Source organism: Micropterus dolomieu, linkage group LG01 (assembly GCF_021292245.1).
Source record: "Micropterus dolomieu isolate WLL.071019.BEF.003 ecotype Adirondacks linkage group LG01, ASM2129224v1, whole genome shotgun sequence".
In the NCBI taxonomy this organism is placed as follows: domain Eukaryota; kingdom Metazoa; phylum Chordata; class Actinopteri; order Centrarchiformes; family Centrarchidae; genus Micropterus; species Micropterus dolomieu.
In genome coordinates this window covers 34,128,288-34,146,670 of record NC_060150.1, presented here as the reverse complement: position 1 = coordinate 34,146,670, position 18,383 = coordinate 34,128,288, and the positions used below count along the sequence as shown (strand labels likewise).

Sequence of the window (18,383 nt, the reverse complement as noted above, 5' to 3'; positions counted from 1 at the left end):
CACAAAGACTAGAAAGGCACTATACAAATACACAGCATTTAGAAAGTCTTATTTTTAAACTGCATATGTTTGGACTCCAATGATGTAAACATTTAGACTGAATTTCAACTGAATTTCTTGAATGAACTTCAAGTGGAAGACATCCAAAGTTCGGGGAAAAATGTCCAAGGTCTCCTTGAGGTTTAACAAGGTTGTAGGTTTTGTGTAATGCTTTATCTCAACAGATATGGATAATGAGTGTAAAGCTAATATACTCTGTCATTCTCTGAGTCCTCATTTGATATGCGTATGTAATGACTTTGTACAAGCTGCAGTCTGTCAGCGTTATTTCATTACAGAGCTGCTTTATACAGAGCTGCTATGCACCGGGCTAATGCACAATCCAGGAGAATAGGAGTTTTTCTGTCACCACTCCTCCTCCTGTTCAGCTTTTTTTCACTCTGTCATGTTGACATCTTTAAAGTTCTCTCTGTGTTTTCCCTCCACTTTGCCTCCTTGCATTTGACAGATATACCTGCGTTTTCTCGACTATGAGATGGCCAATTCCAATGAATGCAAGCGCAACTTTGTGGCAGTATATGATGGTGGCAGGTGGGACTTTTTAACCTTTCATTTTGATGACTCATACAGAGATTTAAAGTGGACTTAGTTGCTTGTTAATTTTAATCATCTCCTTATTTTGAGATAAAAACTTGCAATTTACAATTGGGCTTTTTCTGATGAAGATTTGAATATTGAATTTTGTCAAGACAAGAAATGAATGGTTAGGACAAGATATAGTTCCCTTGCCCTTGTCTGTCCACGTTAGCTTAGCCTCACATAACCTACTTGGTAACAGACTGAGAGCTAAAGCCCAAGACTGATGAACAACTCAGATTTTACTTTACAGGAATCCATTTCTGAGACGTGGAGCAATATCATTGTAATTTTCTATTCAACACAAATTTCAAGCGTTTGTCATTTACAGTTAAAGTAATAATTAATAAAACTTTTTCAGAAAGAGTTAGATGAAAAGGTGAATAACACTCTCATGTATGTACTGTAAATATGTAGCCACAGGCAGCAGTTTAGCTTAGCTCAAAGAGTGGAAACAGTGGGAGTCTTGTCTGTGAAGATTCTCAGTCATCCAGGTCATAGTTATCCAATGAAGGTTAAAGTCAAGGGCAACTGGACTTGGTTGAAGATACTGGAAGACGTTTCGTCCCTCATCCAAAGGACTTCTTCAGTTCTGACTGACTGGTAGGGAAACTCAGCTATTTAACCTCAGTGGTGTCGTTTGCCAGGTTCATCGATACTGCTGGTTCGTTAGTGTTCCTGGCTGGCGTAACGACAGTCGTTACAGTAGTTAGGACTAACCGAGGCCAAGACTGAACGACCATCGTTGGCATCTTCACCTGAGGCCAATAGGTTATGTTTGTTGAGTTTCCTGGGAAGTGATGAAAGGACCGCATTGTAAGTGGAGGATAAGTGGTGGCGTAGACCCCCTCCTCTGTTCAGCGATGGCTTCTCAACCCTGGTGTAGATGGCTTCCTTGACACCTCTTTTAAACCATCTGTGTTCTCTGTCTAAGATGTGCACCTGGTGGTCCTCAAACGAGTGTCCTCTGTCCTTCAGATGTAAGTAAAGCTAGGGGTCATGAGCACACTGCACCACTGAGCGCACAACATACCAACAAGCACCCAAGCCAGAGAGAAGGAAGAGAACCACCTGAACGGGGCACTTACAGCCTGTGTATACCCTAAATGGACCTTTGTGAACACACCCACAAGATCCAAGAAGAGCAAAACTACAGGGGATGAAGAAAAGAAGGTCAAACACAACAACATTGTGATTCCATACGTGTCTGGAGTATCAGAGAAACTCAGGAGGATTTTCAACAAACACAACATCCCTGTGTTTTTTAAACCCAAGAACACGCTAAGACAGATGCTGGTACACCCCAAAGACACACCAAAACACAAGAAAAGTAATCTAGTGTATGCGGTCCAATGCAGTGAGGAATGCACAGACCTGTATATTGGGGAGACTAAACAACCACTACATAAACGCATGGCTCAACACTGAAGGGCCAATTCCTCAGGTCAGGACTCAGCAGTTTAATTAAATCTGAAGGACGGAGGACACTCTTAGACAGAGAAGATGGATGGTTTGAAAGAGGTGTCAAGGAAGCCATCTACACCTGGGTCAAGAGGCCGTAATTGAACAGAGGAGGGGGTCTACGCCACCACTTATCCCCCACTTACAATGCGGTCCTTTCATCACTTCCCAGGAAACTCAACAAATGTAACCTATTGGCCTCAGGTGAAGATACCAACGATGATCATTCAGTCTTGGCCTCGGGTAGTAGTAACGACCATAACGACCATCGTTATGCTAGCCAGGAACATTTATTCATTTAGCTGACGCTTTTATCCAAATATACATGTCAGAGGTCGCAAGCCTCTGGAGCACCAAGAGGTTAAGTGTCTTGCTCAGGGACACAATGGTGTATGGCTCACAGTAGGAATTGAACCCAGGTCTCTCACACCAAAGGCAAGCATCTTATCTATGCACCATCACCACCACAAGGAACACTAATGAACCAGCAGTCAGTCAGAACTGAAGAAGTCCTTTGGATGAGGGACAAAACGTCTTCCAGTATCTTCAACCAAGTTCAGTTGCCCTTGACTTTAACCTTCATTGGAGTGGGAGTCTTTTTGTCACCAAGAGGTTGGTAGGCCACAATTGGAGACTTCAGAAAGTCACAGCACCTGGCCAAGAAATACACACACATTTTTTGTTTTTGCATTCTTTGTGTGTGGATTCAACAACCAAAGAAATAACATGTTAGTGAGCTTTAAAAGTGCTAGTAGGGGGATTTTTTTACTCGTGGACAACCAGGCTAGCTCTTTCCTCCTTCCTTCCATTCCCATTTATGCTAAGCTAAGCTAACTATCTGCTGGTTCATATTGCGCAGACAGGTATGAGAAAGGTGTCAATCTTCTCATCGAGCTCTCGGCAAAAAAGCAAGTGTATTTTCCAACTACCTATTTAACTATATATGTAGCTATTCCTTTAATACAACAGCCAGATGACAATATTATAGGCAACGTCACTTGCAAATCCGTAACTTCTTTCTATCTCAAGATAATGAGGTATTAAAATTGCCATCAAAGAAAACAATATAAGAGATACAATCTTGAGATAAAGATATAATTGAATCATGAACTACAATAGGCATAAAAACAAATATGAGTTCCCTAACAATCTAACTTGTTATCTTGAGATAACCAGAATACAAATACCAGATGATAATGGGCCTATAAAAATATGAGCAACCATGACTGCTCTGATCAGTTTTGTTCTATAAGTTATTTAAACGCACAGCAAATAACCATGCTACCTGATGATAAACTATGTATTCTTATCTCATCCTGTCTTGTCTCAGTTCAGTGGAAGACCTGAAGAGCAAGTTCTGCTCCACGGTGGCCAACGACATCATGCTGGTTTCGACGCTGGGCGTCATCCGCATGTGGGCGGATGAAGCCAGCCGCAAAAGCCGCTTCCGCATCTTATTCACAACCTACCAAGAACGTAAGAGGCAACAGATATCTACCCTCGCACACATGTGCTGTTTATCATAAAGAGGTTTTCACTGCAACATGACCCACCTGCTGAGGGAAACTGATTAGCTTTATTATTCAGACCACTACTCAATGAAAGCAACACTGACGCCAAAATAAAACGGGCCCAGTCTTCATTGGTAGCACAGCGATCTCATTTATGGCAAGTTATATCTTTTGTTGTTCATAGGAAAGGTGCTGTCTGAGGTTTCTATTTAGTTTTATTACCATTTAAACAGCAACAATCAGGAAACCAAGGAATATGAATTCCATTATGGAGAATATTGCATGTGGGTGATTGTGAATATGACAGTATTGGTGGATTTTAGCTCAGCACTGCAGCACCACAGCACTATTCTTAATGGATAGATAGATAAATGGAAAGAGAGCGAGCTGGAGAGACTCTGAGACAAAGGAATATCAGGATGAGCTACAGTATGTTGCCATGTACCCGTTTTCTTTCAGCCAAACTCCTGGGAGAGATTCAAATTCACACACACACACACACACACACACACACTGTAAACAAACAGTCTTCCTCTTTCTCATTCACCGGCTTTCCATTGATGGGGCTTGTAGCTTGACAGGGGTTGCAGAGGGCATTCTTTGTACTAGTGAGGTGAATGAAGAGCGGTCTGAGGCTTGTGAGTATTCAGTGCCTTTTTATGCCACAGATACAAGCACACAGTTGCGCACACACACACACACACACACACACACACACACACACACACACACACACAGCACTACTGAACATTGCATCTGCAGTTTTGGAAAATGAAGAGAAAAATCCAGAAAGGATGAGATACAAAACTGAAACAATGCCCCCACCAAAAAATTAATCAGAACATGATACACATTATGTTACACTTATTCGCTGAATATCTGAAAAATGGTTTACAGTTCCCCTGAAATTTCAAAGAGGTGCTTAGCTCTTTATTTTTATGATGGAAAAAGGAGAAACTATGTCAGATGCTTCTTTTCAGAATGCTCTATTAATGCCACAGTGCATCATATTGGGGTATTAAGAATAAGAAATAATTTTCAGATAAATACATGAACCTAGAATGGGTATTTAAGTGAGTTTAATTAACCTTTCCTTCATGCTGCATGGTTGATTTATTGAACGTCTTAAACTATATCCACATATATAAGGAATCACCAGACCCTGAAGGACAATCAGTCGTCACTCCTTACATTTCTACAACATGTCTGTATCGCTCGCATGTGCATGTTACAGTGATGATGAAGAGATAAGGGGCTAGCTTCTACACCATAGGTGACAGCAGTGGCAGTGGAGTTGTTTGTGTTGTGAAGTCAGTGTCCCTTTTGTAAGGCCTTTTCACCAAGCAGAGCCAGGATGTGCTGTTGCCGGGGCAACACTTCTCCCTAAGTCACTTAGGCGATCCCCAGCTAGACCTCCGTCTTTAGAGCAGCATCCACCACAGCTCAGCAGCACTGCACCAGCCCTGCCAACAGTGGATGTATACAGGTGGCGTACAAGCACTAAGACAAGTAATTCATTCATGTGTGCTGTCTAAAGTGCTTCTACTGCTCTGTAGTATGTAGTTAACAGGTTTTTCTTGAACTGAAATCTGTCTGTATAATGCTCCCATTAAAGTTTCTCTTGACTTAACAAAAAACCCCCCAACAACTACATACCTTCTATTCACTTGTCTACAACAAATATGGAAAACTTGAAAATGACACCATTTAGTGACATGTATATATCACAGAAAAGTGTTCAATGTGGTGAGCGGTGCAGCTGGACAGGGGTTTGTTGACCAGAAAGCTGGCGCTATTAATAACTACACATTTTATCAAAGTGATGAATTAAAGTAAATAAATACAATTTAAAAATCATCAAGAGAGCAGGCAAGTACAGTTGACAGACATGGACAATGTAAGGTGAGGTACTAGGTGCACTGTGTGCTAAAAAAATACAGCAAGAAGCTATTTAATTCCCCTCCTCAGGTGAAAGGGAGTCATTGTGTTACTACTACAAGGGAGTGTGTGTACCTGTACTGTTACAGGTGCGCTAGCTGGGTTAGCAGTTTATAGGCCTTTTATTTATTTTTTTTTTACAATAAGCACTTCCTTGCTACAGTGGATCCCAAGCCTGTATGTTTGTAGGACCAGCAGCTTTTAGAGAACCATTCACAGCTGCTGACGCCCAACTAGATGCTCCAATGGGGAGAGCAATGCTCCCAAATGCAAACCTCCACCTTTATCATCCACGCTGTGTTCACACCTGCTGCAGCTGATACTACTGATGATGCACTGTTTCCACACTCTCTCTCTCACACACACACACACACTCCTGCGATGCAGAACTAAAGCGTAAGATTTTACTAATTTAAAGTATAAGAAAGTGAAGCCTTTCTTTTCTCAAGAAGCAATTATGTCTAGGTGATAAATGTGCTTGTGTGACATCTGAGCTGTCAGCATTGTTACGCCTCATCGACAGATCCCCGTCTCTGGGGTTGCGGATGAAAATTTGCTCTGGCTTCACTACACATATCAGTTCTTGTTTCTTGCAAAGCTTCTTTTACTGCATGCATGAAAGCATTTGAGAACAGCACGGTATGCTAATGTCTGTTAACATATGGATATTTGCTAGGTCTTAGATCAGATTATATTATCTCTGCGCACTTGTTATCTCAGCTGCTTTGGGATTAGAAAGTATACTGTGGGAATATTTGATTGTAGCATTGTAAAGCAAAGTACAGTAAGATAAGAAGAATTACTGGATGGATGATGGATGGATGGCTGGACGGGTGGACGAGTGGGTGGGCAATTGGCTTTCGCAATATCCAGGGTTTGGAGAAATTCCATGGACCGGGATTTAGTTGATAACAAATGTAGAACATGTAATCTGCTGGCAAAGCCTACTGTTTTTGCCTGGTGCATTTACATCATACAATATAATCTAGCAACTCTTACATATAGAATTTCTCGTACTCATGTCTGAGGGCCAACAGGAGTTTGACTAAGAATACAAGCTGAATTGTAAGCATTAGTCAAGTGTTGACCAAAGTACTTTTAAAATACAAATGAAATAATTAAGATGATAACAAAGAGGCAACCGTTACAGACAAAATTTAAGGCATTTTAGATTTTTATTAATCATTAAAGGCCTAAGAAGATTGGAGATATAAGCTTGTGCCAGTCCATGCCGTGCTTTAAAAACAAATAAAATCTATTGTACAGTATATTTTTTTGCTGGTAACCAGTGCAGAGAGACTAGATGTGGTCTGGTACTGGGTAGACGTGGTTTGTTTTTCTGGTAGCAATAAAGAGCATTTTGAACTCCATAGCTGCAGGCAAGATAGGGATAATTGATTCCCACAGAGAGAGAGTTACAGTATGTACTGTCAGCCATGAAAGTACATACCATTAATTGTTATTCATTAAGATAATGATTAAAAAGTATATATAGTGTCAAAAAGAAAAAATAACATTGCATTTGAAAAATAAATAAAAAAGAGAAAGAATATATTACTGCAGGTGTGGGGGCTGAAAAAAAGGTACAAGGTATTTATGATTTTACAACACAGGGTTGTATAACAAGATGAAGTTGTAGTTCTCTTTATGCTACTCACAAAAAGCAAATGTTATATGACAAAAATTATATACACTAGATTTGTGGATAAAGAAATACAACTATTTTACATGGTGAGAGGATCAAATTTAGAGTCTCACAACCTGGAGGAAGACCCTGCTCTGCAGTCTGGTGGTGCGACTACAGATATTTCTGTATCTCTTGCCAGACGGCAGCAGGATGAACAGGCAGTGGCTGGGTATACTGTGGGCTCTGCTCAAGTCGCTCACCTCACCGATATCTCTTGATGCTCAACCAATGAGGTATGCGATTTTAATCACCCGCTGCAGAGGCCTCCAGTTTGTGATGTTTCCTCCCAGGATGCTTTCTATTGTTCCTCTGTAGACGTTAATAAGACCTTGGCACTGAAATTATGCCTTCTTAAGTTTCCTTAAGAAATAGATTATTACAAAATGAAAAACACAAAAAAAGCGGGTAAAGACACACCATACTCACCTCCTAGAAATAGCCCTACTACACTCCTATAGCGCAAAAACACACTAAACACAGCTCTATAATGGTTATTTCGTTTAAAACATTCATAATATGTTTTGCTTCTAGCGCTTCACTGCAGAAGCCTCTTTGCTCCCTCTGCAGAGACACCCAGACTATTTTCATCAGCCACTCATTTAGGAGTTAATTTATGCTTCCAGCAGTGACTGGGAATATTTCTGTGTGGGCTAAAGGGCACTTTTATTACAGAATGTCTTGAAATTAATTTTGCAGGAGATTAGTGTGGATCTCACTCTTTATAACGTTGGGTCTCGCCCTGTGGTGTGCAGAGGAGACAGAAGGACCAGTAGCAAGAGGAGAAGGTGTGAGCTCCCTCTGCTGGTTATTAACACACAGAAAAAACAAATGGTCACAGCTTTTGGCTATACTGTGTGAAAGAAGAAGGAAGAAAAAGAGAGAAACTCAGAAACAGAGGTAGGGGGAGAAAACGAGAAGAGGAGTATCAGAACACACACAGAGAGCCAGTTTGACTCAGGCGATGCTGGCAAAGGCCCAGACAGGATGGGATACAGAGACAGATAGAGATAAGTCACTCTAATTTGGTGTGTTATTATTCACTTGGGATGAGTGCTGGGATGAAAACAGCCATGCATCACAGCGGTAACACTGTCAAATAGTCCCCAGCTCTCCCATACCACTGGCAAGCTGCTTTAGTACCCAGTGCCAGTGTTGTGTGTGAGAGGGGAGAGAATGAGAGATAAAGAGAGCGAATGAGAGACATACAGAGAGAGCGATAGAGAGAGAGAGAGAGAGAGAGAGAGAGGTTGGACGTCTAATCCACTACCAAACAGACAGCACCTAAATAGAGCCATCCATTATATTCACATGTCAGTGGCAAATAAGTAACTTTTGGAACACTTTTACTCTTCACATACTTTCCCACAAGACCACGTGCAAAATGGATAGTATGTATACTAAGGGATAGTACTTGCTATGGGTGATTGGTTAATACTATTCTGCAATGGTGGAATGTAACTAAGTAAAGTATTGCACTTAATTAAGTACTTGTACTTTTCTTGAGTTTTTATTCTGTTTAGTTCTAACCCATTACATTTTGGAGGTAAATATTGTACTCCACTACATATATCTGGCATTGCTATAATGAGCTTGTAAAATACCTTTTTATACAATTAATAACCCAACGGTATGTAAAATAGTTAAAATGACCTCCACCTTGACCAGTTAAAACATTAAATTGTTGCATGCACTTTAAAGCATCGGTGATATTAATACAACAACATACTTATATTTAACTGTATTTTGCAGATAATACTGGGTACATTTGTCACATTTTTAATCCTTTTTTCTTTTAATGGAGTGTGGTATTGCTACTTTTCCTTAAGTAAAGGATCTGACATTGTGTGTGTACATTTTGCCTAGGGTGGACAATGGCTGAAGTCTTCTTACAATATATAATTGTATATGGCAATATTGAAATATATGTTGATACAACAGATTATCTGGTAATTTAAGAAACTTTATAGATGAATATAATCAGATGGGAAATAGTGTTTTTGGCTAACCCAGTGAAACACATCACATCACACTGATACAAAAATCCTCTAAATCCAGTATTGACATATGTTGCCATTGCATGCAGTGGAAAGAGACAACTACTGCTGTATAATCCTAAAATAAAATCTCTACCTGGTAGCAGTGAAATTACACTATACACTGTAGAGTAGATAGGACAATCTAATTTAGAATGTGGTTAGCTTGCCATGGCACTGTCTGTGATTGACAGTAGGAAGCAATGAATTGGCCAATCAGCTCGTTTATGCATTAGCATGATTGGCTGTTGAGAGCAAGGGCACCTTGGCTTTAAATTATGTAGCTCCATCGCCGCATATATGTTACGACGGAGCCTGTAACATTATGACACTGGTTTTATGACCATGTCTGGCTGATGGCTGGCTCTACCTCTCACACATAGAAAGGTGGAGATGTGATCGCAGACAGGCCATACTGGGAGGGCAGGTGTCAAGATGGATCATATGTTTGAGGATAAGCTCTTTTTTATCGTCTGTTTAGATTTGTGTTGATAAGGGCTGTGCGCTAAGGACAAATAAACAACATCTTGCACAAATAGACAGAATTAGTTTGGGGTTTGTTTTGCGTGCAGATGATTGTGAAATGTCATGGCTGTTTTTCCAGACACCACACACACACACACACACACACGTAGCCTACAGTACACACACATACACACACAAGGAATTCATTCATATCCACAAGTTGTCTCTGCAAATGTTTGAAGAGGATGAAAATTCATGAAGAACAGATGGGTTTCGGGGGAACAGGTCTGATTTGAGTAATGCCCATCCAAATTTATTTCCTCAAGAATCTGGCACACTGGGACTTCTCTTCAGCTGTACTTCAAATGCTGATTTGTGCTGCAGCATATCTAAGTGTGCTACACATTTGCTGTTGTTAATGATGGGAGATTCACCAAAAAGTAGTCGTAGTAGTAACTTTTTACTCAACTGTTTCTATGGCTTCTGATTGGATTGCTAAGAGAGAAAGTTTCAGTTAAGATAGTACCACAATGGATGTCTTTTACTTTAAAAAGCTCTCAATGCAATATCGTGTTAATTTGCTCTGTCCCTTTCCAGCTCCATGTGATGCAGATGCCTTCTTCTGTCACAGTAACATGTGCATAAACAACACGCTGGTGTGCAATGGCATGCAGAACTGTGTCTACCCCTGGGATGAGAACCAATGTAAAGGTGAGATGTTACATTTCAGGTGAAATATTTATAGCAACATGAAGAGGGACACCAGAGAGAGACGCTTAATGTTTCAGCACCATGGAAAGCGGCAGGGAAACAGAGTGGGTTTGAACCATAGACTACTGTATAACTGAATGGCTGTCCTTTTGTCTCTATGTCTTGAGCCTGATACACTACTACTACTACTACTACTACTAATACTACTAGTCACTGCTTCTACTGCTACTAATAGTACTATCTATCCAGGTACTATTAGTATTTCACATATTACCCCAGCAACCACACCATTGTGAAATATGGTCCACTTAAATTTTGATCAGCCATTAATCAGCCATTTTAAAGGCAGTGATATGAGTGGTGGGTTCCTGTGTTGAGATGTGTAAAGACTCTGAGGACAAGCCAGTTTTTCTTTGCATTATCTTGCCAATGAATTTGTCTTCTGTTCCTTGACCTTTCATGACTCATCACTGTATTTATAAGTACATAAGATGAAGTCCATACAGTATCCCCTGAACCGTATAATACTGAAATTCCCAGATCAATAAACATCTTGATGATCATTACACTGTTTTGCTTGTCTTGCTGTTAAGATGAGTTCTAGCTTGTTTTTTCGTCAAACATATACACAAACTCTCTCTCTCTTACATTTTTTCTTCAATTTCTCATTTGTTTGCCATAAACGCCCAGCCCACCAGTGCAGCTTCCTTTAGATCAGACAGACAAGCTGCACACAGAGATGCCTCTGTATACCGTATGTACAGTACTGTAACTCTCTGAAGCTTTAAGCAGAGCCACTGACAAACAGCATCAATTAAGTTAATCCTACATGGCCCATTCCTCACTCAGACTAAGATACCTTTCAACGCCGAGTTTGAAATTGTGCAGAACTCAGCAAGAAGAGGCCATGTTTCTCTGTCTGTTAGTCTTCCATCTTCTCACCACTCTAGTAAAGCATAGGGCCACCGCAGTGCCCACATTTATCCTCATTAGTGGTAAAATGTCAAGTTTTATTCCTTTCTTCTTTATACTTCTAAATGTAACCATTTACTCAACCATTCAGTCATTGAAGCGCAGTGTGTTGCACTACATGTTCATCCAGCATTTAAATGTCACAGATCTCCCCACAGGTTACCTCTACACACATGGTTAGTCTGTGCTACTCTTTGTGGTTTCCCTTGTGATTGTTAGACTATACCCAATAGGACCTTTTGGTCCCTCTTTTGATAGCTCATGAAAGGCATGGCCTTACTCTTGCACTTTTAAGTCCATTTGTTAGACGATTCCTTTACATGTGAGCTATAGTATTTCCTTCTTTGTGCCATTGCTAAAGAAATTTTATGACCGCGTGCTAAGCTCCACACCTGCTGCGATGCCTGTCAAACTTTCTATTCCCACAAAGCACATGTGCAATCTAGAAGGATAACAGTGGCAGATTACCTCTCGAAAATCTTGATGATCCACCTGCATTGTTTTTGTATTGCAGCATAGAGCTAGTTAGTCCTCATATTTTAATTATATATTTTTTTTACATGTAGGATGTTATTTCATTGAAACATAACCCTGGTTGGCTGCTTAGCTTACATACTTGGGCCTATGACTTGGACAAGCAAGAGAGAGCACAGATGCTTAGTTGTTCATATTTTCAAACTGTAAGTTTAAAACTTAACGTTACAGTAGAAAAGGCTTTTAGGATGAGGACAAACCACTATGTTTGATGAATGTAATGCTATCTTGAGGAACAAGTTTGACTTGCTGGTGTGTAAACTTCCCAAAATCCAATTGAGCAGGACAGAGCAATGTTTACACTATGATACAGTAACCTCCAGGACCAGTTTCCACACAGTGGAGAAATACTACACACTGGATTTGCTAGTTGTGAATGGGGCTTTTCTATTACATGCAGTAGGAAATGCCCCTGGCCTTGGAAGTAATGTTTGGTTTGGTAACTACTGTTGGTAGTATGTTATGTTTGGAGCAGAAAGACACACGGTTTAATTCAACCCATTAAACTTGTGTTTTTGGTTTTTCGGAAAGGCTAACAAAAGAATCCACCACCCAAACCCTTTATATAAGGAGCTTCTCTCTTACTACAGCCTTAAAGAAATCCAAAGCTTGACAAACCTGCCGTGCGTAATTACATTTGCTAGGCTATGATTGTATAATCACTGCTTCATGAGGGGTTTAGCAAATGGTGAATTAACTGTGTTTTTTCATTGTGATCATTATCTTCATAACTTTTGCAAGACTTCTAATAGGGCCATATAGTTTATATTCTCATAAATGTTCTCTTTCTGTTGTGCTGTCTCTCTACCACTGTTCAGAGAAGAGGAAAGCCAACATACTGGACAACCTCAACAACACAAACGGCACCATAATTGGTGTCACCTGTTGCATCGTCCTCATCCTCCTCATCGTCTCTGTCATCGTCCAGATCAAGCAGCCACGTAAAAAGTACATCCTGCGGCGTGAGGACTTTGACCCCACCATGTTCCAGGAGGTCTTTGAGCCGCCTCACTATGAGCTGTGTACTTTACGGAGTGCCACCACAGCCGCTGCGGCCTCAGCAGACTTAGTCGACCTGGCAGAAGACTTTGAGAACTATCACGCCCTTCGCCGTGCCTCCTCACGTTGCGTCCACGATCACCACTGTGGCTCCTCCTCCAACCCCGGCTCAGCCCACATATCCCAGCTGTCACTCAGTGGACGAGGAAGCCGCGGGAACTTGAGCACTCGAGACGCTGCGGCCGCCACTCTGCTCACAGACCTTCCACAGCCACCCATGGCAGTGCGGCCCTTGCTGCCGGCCACTGGAAACCGCAGGAGCATCTTGGTCATGAAGCACAGCTACTCGCAAGAGGCAGCAGACAATGGATGTGACCTGGACGACGACCTGGAAGACGTTCCCACCACCAGCCACCGGCTTTCACGCCACGAAAAGGCAGTACAGCGGTCAGTATCCATAGATTTCTGATGAGGAAAGAACAACAACCCTAGAGTTACCTATGGGGATGTTTGAAATGTGTGTGGGATACTTACATTTATTTTTGTTTCCCCTCTTATTTTAGCTAAGTTCTTCCTCTTCCTCTCATTATTTTTTTAAGATTATGATAACCTTTTTTTTTGCACTGATCCTTGTTCTTTCCCCCCTTTCTAATTTAAATTAAACAAATTTACAAAGGGCTAAATTATGATAGACAAACTTGCCCCCCTCTTGCATGCCCATCTTTGTCAACATGTCAAGCTAGTTTCCTCAAATGGAGCTCTTTAAGCAAATGCAGACTTACTTTTAAAAGATATTAATTCTGTAATCAGTAACACAAGGGCTTGAATCTGTGCCTCATACAGATGACTAACTTCATTGCCATGAATGCAAATTATTATAAAATATGCATTTTTATTCCTAACTGTGCCACTGAAAATATATAACAATTATTCTATGTAGCTCAACATTTTGGCATGAACAAGATTTTCTATTTTAAAAAAGTATTTTCCTGTGTACCTGCACCATGACTGCTTGAAAAGTAACTGTATATGTTTACAAAAACACTGTGTGAAGGTATCAGAGTACATTTCTGGAGTGCAACCTTCTCCTGCATGCACTTTCTATGTGCTCTTTCCAGAGTGTTCTTGACTGTTTATTCATTTTCTACAAGTCTGCATGCAAGGCTCCCACAGACTAGCAAAGCACTAATGAAGTTTATTCCTGTTATGTAGCACATTATGCATTCTGACCTCTCTATGCAAAAAGAGTTTGATATTAAATGAAAGAGCCATGACATTTCAGGTTCTGCCTCATTGGCTCTTTGAGCAAACATGAATCAGAGTACAACACAACTAGGGTCTAAGAGACAATCTCAAGGTAAGCACCCTTATTCAACAATCAACATCTTTATATGTTGTTCTGTAGTCATCATTTGCCCAGTCAGTATATACTTTTATGTAAGTTCTTTTTTTTTTCTTTTCTGTGATTTTTGCGCAGGTTTATATTTAATTGTTTATGTTTTTAATTGTTTATTTTCAACAAGATGGCTTTCTTGCTTGCAACCATCTTGCCTTCCTAGTGAGTTTGTTTGAAGTCTTTGTGATGCAAGCGCTTACTGTATGTCTTCCAAGGGACATACATTATGTCACTCAGTGGATATTCATTAGCATGTACTTTTTCAGTCATCTTTAGTTGAAGCTGTTATCAAATAATATGTCTAACCTCTGCACTTTTCTCCCAGTAGGCCTACAGCAAATATTTTATATCAGTCGTGTAAAGACTCTTGTTAAGTCCACATAGAAGCACAAATTTGAAAGCAGACACAATCCCACGTGTTTTCATTCAGTCACACCAGTGGGATTTTTTGCATGCACACTAAAGAAAGCACATTGAGATCATTTAAATATCGCATCTTCCTCTTAATCTCTTTGAAATTTACAAATATTTACTGATCACACACAGAATTTCTCTGTAGTTTTGCATGATTTATGTCACTTGTAGTATTTGATTTTGTGTTTGGTTAATTGTGAAGCATAGTATATATGCCTGTGTGTAACAGTTCATGTGTGTGCTCCACGACTGTGCTTTCATAATGTTGCAATAAGCACAATATAACAAGAAGTTTTAGTTAATAAATTTGAAATTTAAATAACCGATAGGTGAACTTATTCATTAAAAAGTTAAATGTAGTAAAAATTCAATGCAGGGCTGTAGAAGTTCATGCTTGCAGTTTTATACTTGCATATAATGGAGCAGTCACATAAAGTGCTACCCATTGTTTTGTCTTTTAGTGTGAAAAATGTGCTGCCCTGTTGTGTGTGTGTGTGTGTGTGTGTGTGTGTGTGTGCTTATGTTCTACATTATGTTGCATTGTCTCCATCATGTAGACTTCTTGAGAATAGTCCAATCCTGGATCAGTACGAACGGGCATCACTGACATGTGAAAAAGCGGAGCGGAGATTTACACCAGCATGATGCTGATGATGATGAAGGGACACTTTGACAAAAGGATATTGAATATGTGTAATGTGAATTCATGTGCAAGGATGAACACAAAGGACTAGATCAAAACACTCCAGCTGCAGCTCTGTGCGTACTGTAGTCAATCCAGATTTCTTTTGTCTCACTGGAAAGAAATGGACCTTTAGAATGAACAAACAAATACTAACTGAGGGATGTTAGTCAGCCACATGTCTGTCATTGTCATAGAGTCCTCACTGATAAGAAAATGAATGTGATCAAACATCTTCAAGTTCATTTTTAAGCATGTTTTTTTTTTTTTTTAATTAGTAGCATATGTTTTATTATTTTAATAGCAAATTATAGTAGCTTGCACTTTGTCAAACTTATGAAGATTTACTTTATTAGAAAAAATTAGAATTAAACTAAATTAATTACTAACCTAATTTAATCTAATACTGTTGGGAAAACCAGAAGTAGTTTAATTTGGCTAACAATTCTGGGCAGAGTAGTGTGGCTTGTGCATGCTTCGTTTATAGCCATAAAGCATTAACATACTAATATTAGAATAATTGCCCCAAGGTACTAACACATGTGTCATGTGGACATAAGAAAAAGCATCCTCATAATTAAGTAATTGCATTGCATGTTGTTGCTAAGTTAAATCATTGGCTAATGAGAATTGCGCAAAATTAATTTCACCATTTGTATCTTAAAAGAAACTCCCTTTTAATTATGTTGACTAACTTTTCGACAGGCAGTTTTATTTTAACAAAGAGTACTTTTTTTGGCAAACATATTTATTTCAAGTATGTTTGTCTTCTAACTCTCTTCTAGTGTGGGAGCTTAATATCTTTGTATTAAAACAGACTTTTATACTAGGGCAAATTGAAAGGATGACAGTTTTTACAGTTATTCAAATGATCTTTCAGGGCTGATTTTACTGATGCTTTGTAAAATAAATAACAATAAAGCTTCACCTTTTTTCTTTGTTTTATTGGCATTTGATCAGTAGTTCCTCTGTCCCTTTAGTGTGTTCTCAAACTGTCCCACGATACCCATGTCTCACAATCATGTGATTTTTAGATGTTGGTTTATTTGTTGTGGCTGGTTTGCTTTAGAGGTAGACCAGACCCAAGCCAAAAGGATTTGTTTCACCAAAACAGGACAATAAAACGGGTCCTAGATAATTCAAATAATCACAGGTAATCACAGGTATCTGACAAGTTAATTCAGTTTTTGTGTTTGTCCTAATGAGATTAAACTCACATATACTGCAGAAGGGACAGATCAGCCTCATGCTCTAACAACACTCACTATTGGCAGGCTGTTCTTTTAGGAAACACTGATAAACAACACGCATCATGTGGAAAGAGATCACCTGTCAGTACAATGAGATAAACACATTTCAGTTCACACATACTTGCATATCACGTCTTTTTTCTTACACTATTTCATTCTCAGAGTACCAATTTAATTCTTACTGTATCAATTTTTATGGTATTTATCATCCATGTGTGCATTATTTTTTGTATTCAATGTCGTGTATATATTATTTACACCCATGCTTTCCACTCTTATTCCTCCATATATACATAATCATACACAGACCCATATTTCTGCAGATACTAAATAAAATATTTCCCTTTTCTATACGTACATTGTGCTGATGTCTGTGTGTTGTTTCTCTGTTTTACAACTGTACCAAAACTTCTGTTAAAGATATCAAAAAAGGGTCAAAAACAGCTCACTCATCTCTCTTTCTTTCTGTTGTTTACTCTCTTGCTTAAACACACACACACACACACACACACACACACACACACACACACACACACACATCTGCCAGTATATAGATAGAGGCAGACAACTCAGTAATTAAGTAAGTCTCAACCAATTCGATCACAAGCAGCCCAGGCAGCAGGTGAGCAAAGCGGTGGGTCCAGAACAGACGTAAAGTAATAGTGTTTTCATTTCTCTGCAGATACATCAGACAGATGCGTCATTCCTCTGCATCTTGCCAAGTTTGACAGCATTTGGAGCTATAAGGTTTCTCTCCCTTGCATCTTGAGTGAACTGTTGCCCTGAGCAACTTTACCAGTGTAGAGTGTTGTGATGAGAAAAAAACTTTAAAAAATGAAAATTAAAAAAAGGTTTGTGGCGTATGCATCAAGTTTTCTTCTTTGCTTTGGACCCCAGAGGTGCATTTTCCCTTCCGGTGCTCCACAGCTGGCTAGGATTGACGAGCCATGGAACACTGATAATCTCAGATACGGGACTGAAACGTTGTGTTTTTTGAAAAATAGAGTACCTTTAATGTAAAGTTGTTCAAGCAGAGAAAAAAAAACTGAATCAGGTTTTTTTTAAATCCTTTTCATGTCAACATCAAAATATGAAATTGCATATTTCCACTGCTGATTTCACATTTCTTGTCTTTATAGTGGAGTGCCAGGTTGTTTGTTAATCTAAACAATTACAGGACGCCTTGTTGAGAAGACAAAAAATACAGAATGTTTGAAATAAAATGATGTTAATCTTCATAAATAGGTGCATATACAGTACATGATTCTACTGACCATCAACTACGACTTTATTTATTCCCACTTTCACTTTCTGATGTTAGAACAGAATTGTTTTTTTCTGTCTTTCTCTTTGTCAAACTTCATTGCGTTGTGGTGTTTTTTTTAACCCATTTGAACATTTATTTGATAACATTAAGAAAATGCTGGATAGAATGTTTTCAATAAACTAATGTTTACTGATTTTATTGTGATGACTTATTTTGTCAGTAACATCAAATTTTCTATTCTATTCTGGTCTGTTCAAGGCCGTACCTAGCATCGAGGATACTGAGGCCATATGTCCTCAATATTTTCTGGGAATTTGTGGGTTTTAAAGGGGAGCCGAGTAGCTGCTGTTAGCTACTTAGCTCAATTAGCCATGCAGCTACCAGCCCTATAGACCTTATTTCAGAAATGTGTACAGTGTTCAACCTT

The 18,383-nt window shown here is 39.4% G+C and overlaps 1 protein-coding gene across 1 annotated transcript in view; it reads left to right on the top strand.

The window, feature by feature from the left end:
* neto1l (neuropilin (NRP) and tolloid (TLL)-like 1, like) overlaps positions 1 to 18,150 on the top strand; it is a 73,213-nt gene extending 55,063 nt beyond the window's left edge. Inside the window, exons 7-11 of the mRNA XM_046066202.1 lie at positions 509 to 591; positions 3,428 to 3,573; positions 10,329 to 10,442; positions 12,767 to 13,394; positions 17,372 to 18,150. Of these exons, the coding sequence (XP_045922158.1) occupies positions 509 to 591; positions 3,428 to 3,573; positions 10,329 to 10,442; positions 12,767 to 13,394; positions 17,372 to 17,417 (1,017 nt within the window). The 3' untranslated portion in view covers positions 17,418 to 18,150. The remainder of the gene's footprint in view (positions 1 to 508; positions 592 to 3,427; positions 3,574 to 10,328; positions 10,443 to 12,766; positions 13,395 to 17,371) is intronic.
* The last annotated feature ends 233 nt before the right edge of the window (positions 18,151 to 18,383 follow it).